General features: G+C 39.2%; 1 protein-coding gene across 1 annotated transcript in view; it reads right to left on the bottom strand.

Annotated features, from left to right (window-relative positions):
* Window positions 1-486: 486 nt before the first annotated feature.
* LOC107560192 (contactin-3-like) overlaps window positions 487-2,625 on the bottom strand; it is a 5,687-nt gene continuing 3,548 nt past the window's right edge. Inside the window, exons 2-4 of the mRNA XM_016244304.1 lie at window positions 1,043-1,372; window positions 597-940; window positions 487-495 (exon numbers count right to left, since the gene is read on the bottom strand). Coding sequence (XP_016099790.1) covers window positions 487-495; window positions 597-940; window positions 1,043-1,372 — 683 coding nt within the window. The remainder of the gene's footprint in view (window positions 496-596; window positions 941-1,042; window positions 1,373-2,625) is intronic.

The following is a 2,625-nucleotide window of genomic DNA, read 5'->3' as shown; positions in this document are numbered from 1 at the left end:
AAGGACTCCTTTGACCTAGCCTTCTTAGATGTATCAATGGTGCATTTAGGACTGCATGGACTCTGAGGAAAATATAAAGGACTAATTTCTCTGCATTGCATCTCCTTACTTTGGGTCATCAAAACGGGATATTAATTACAAGGATAAGAACTATTTACATCTGTCTTTTCTACAAGGTTTCTTCTTTCGTTTTTGGACTGGGACATATAAGTATAACCATCTTCATTACATGAACATTTTGTACGATTGGTTTATGGTATGTTATTTTTGCTTTGGGGTTTATTATTGTGAATTTCATTGTTGTTGTTTTTCTTTTTCATAATATATCTCTGCTAAGAAAATCAGTTGTCTGTTCTATGGTTCAACCTCAACCAGTTTAAGTATTGTGAGAAGTTAGTAGGTAGATCCCTCCCAAAGGAAAAATATTTTCAGATTTATAACTATTACTCATAGAAGTACGAGTTTGTTATACAATGTTAGTTCAGATTAATCATACTGTAGAATATGACAACCATGTTTTATTTAGTTAACACTATATAATATAGCAATATAGCACTATATAATCTATCATTATTTTCACACATCCCATAACTGACAGATGAGCTTGTTTTCTCACCTGAACTCTTGACAGTGTGTGTGACTGAGCTCTTGACTTGATCTCTCTGAGTAACATTGCATCTCCACTCTCTGTTGTGATCTTCATTCAGGAGTGTTGTATTCAGAGTGATGAGACAGTGTCCTGATGAGGATAATATCTGATATCTGGAGTCTGATCTCGTCAGTTTAACACCAGCCTGATTCACCCAGAACAGCTCAATTCCCTCAGAACGGATCCAATCATCACAAGAGACTCCAGGATCTGAATACAACTGACAGGAGAGAGTCACAGAGCGGCCTGCACTGATCTCAGTCTGTGAGGATGAGGAGGAGGAAGAAGAGACTGAAACACAAAATAACACACAAATCACAGACTCTTCAATCATCATGGGAGATTAAATGAAGAATTTGCCCTTTTCAATTGACCACATAATCATAAAATTACCATGAAGAACATGCAGATAAACACGAGCATCAGGTCCTTGTTTTTGGTCTCTATTCATACCAGTCCATTGTTGGCAGGTGTAAGATCCATAATCTTCTTTTGAGATGTTCTTGATGTTCAGAGAGCAGTCAGACCCCAGACTCAGTCTCTCATGTCTCTCTGTGTCTTTCTTCTTTATCCCTAAACAAATCAGTTCAACTGCTGCTGAATGTCTGAATCTGTTATAGATCCATGTAGTTGATGTGCAGTCATGAAGAGCATTATTACAGAGCAGACGGACATCTTCACCAGAACTGATGAACACATGAGTCACATTCACTCCACTGATACCTGAAACACAAGAACATTTGACGGATCATTATGTTATTAATTATATTAATGTCAGTATAAAAAGCAGAAGATTCAAATCATAGTCTTTTCCCCTCAATTAATGCAAACAGCACACTCTCCAGAATAAACTATTGTTCTTCATCAGAGAGCTGTTCGAATCACAAACACACTCTCAATATGAAGATAATTCAGCATCAGATGTTTGAGTGTGAAACTGTCTAGTTTTAGTGCGTTCAGAAGTTGCTGTAATAGCATAACATTTGCTCTGAACCCAATCTATAGGCTATTCTTTACTTTACTGTTAGTTTAGCAGTTTCCTGCATGCCATTCAATTCTAGAAATAAAATCATTATTATATATATATATTATATATATATTATTATTTTCCACTATCCATGACTCTAAAACTGTTTTTAAAGTATTTTGAAATTATTAACATCAATTCCTGCTTGCTAAAACAAAGAGTCTTTGCACACACTACACACGCGTCTGTAAAGTGCTTCTGCTCATGGATTATAACGTGCTGCTTTTTTTTCTCCAGCGCTGAGAAAACACATCAGATCCAGAGTCCTTTATTAACACCACAATCTCCAGCACCAGTAAGTGGGGACATCCCATAGGCGTAATGGTTTTTATACTGTACAGACAGTATATTCTATTGTCCTACACCAATCCTACCCCTAAACCTACCCCTCACAGGAGACTTTGTGCTATTTCAGATTTTCAATACACTCCATTCTGTGTGATTTATAAGTGTTTTGAAAAGTGGGGACATGGGGTAATGTCCTGAAAAGTCACCTTCTCCTTGTAATACCTGTCATACCTTTGTCATTATACACATTTATGTCCTCATTTGTCACAAAAACGTGCGCGCGCACACACACACACAGAGAAGAGGTGTGCACTAACTGACTAACTGGTGCCACAACAACAACCTCTCTCTGAACATCAAGAAGACCAAGGAGCTGGTGGTGGATTTCAGGAGACGGACCAGGGAGCACTCCCCCATCACCATCGATGGGACTCCAGTGGAGCGGGTCAGCAGCTTCAAGTTTCTCAGCGTTCACATCACCGAGGACCTCACCTGGACTACTCACACACAGTCAGTAGTGAGGAAGGCCCACCAGCGTCTCTTCTTCCTCAGGCAGCTGAAGAAATTTGGTCTGAGCTCAAAATCCTCAGACAGTTCTACAGTTGCACTGTGGAGTGTGGTTCAGACAGCCCAGCACATCGTCGGAGGTGAGCTTTCCTCC

The sequence above is a fragment of the Sinocyclocheilus grahami genome, unplaced genomic scaffold (assembly GCF_001515645.1).
Source record: "Sinocyclocheilus grahami isolate Dianchi unplaced genomic scaffold, SAMN03320097.WGS_v1.1 scaffold714.1, whole genome shotgun sequence".
Lineage (NCBI taxonomy): Eukaryota > Metazoa > Chordata > Actinopteri > Cypriniformes > Cyprinidae > Sinocyclocheilus > Sinocyclocheilus grahami.
Note: the sequence above shows the minus strand (reverse complement) of the source record. Positions and strands in the feature narration are given on the sequence as shown.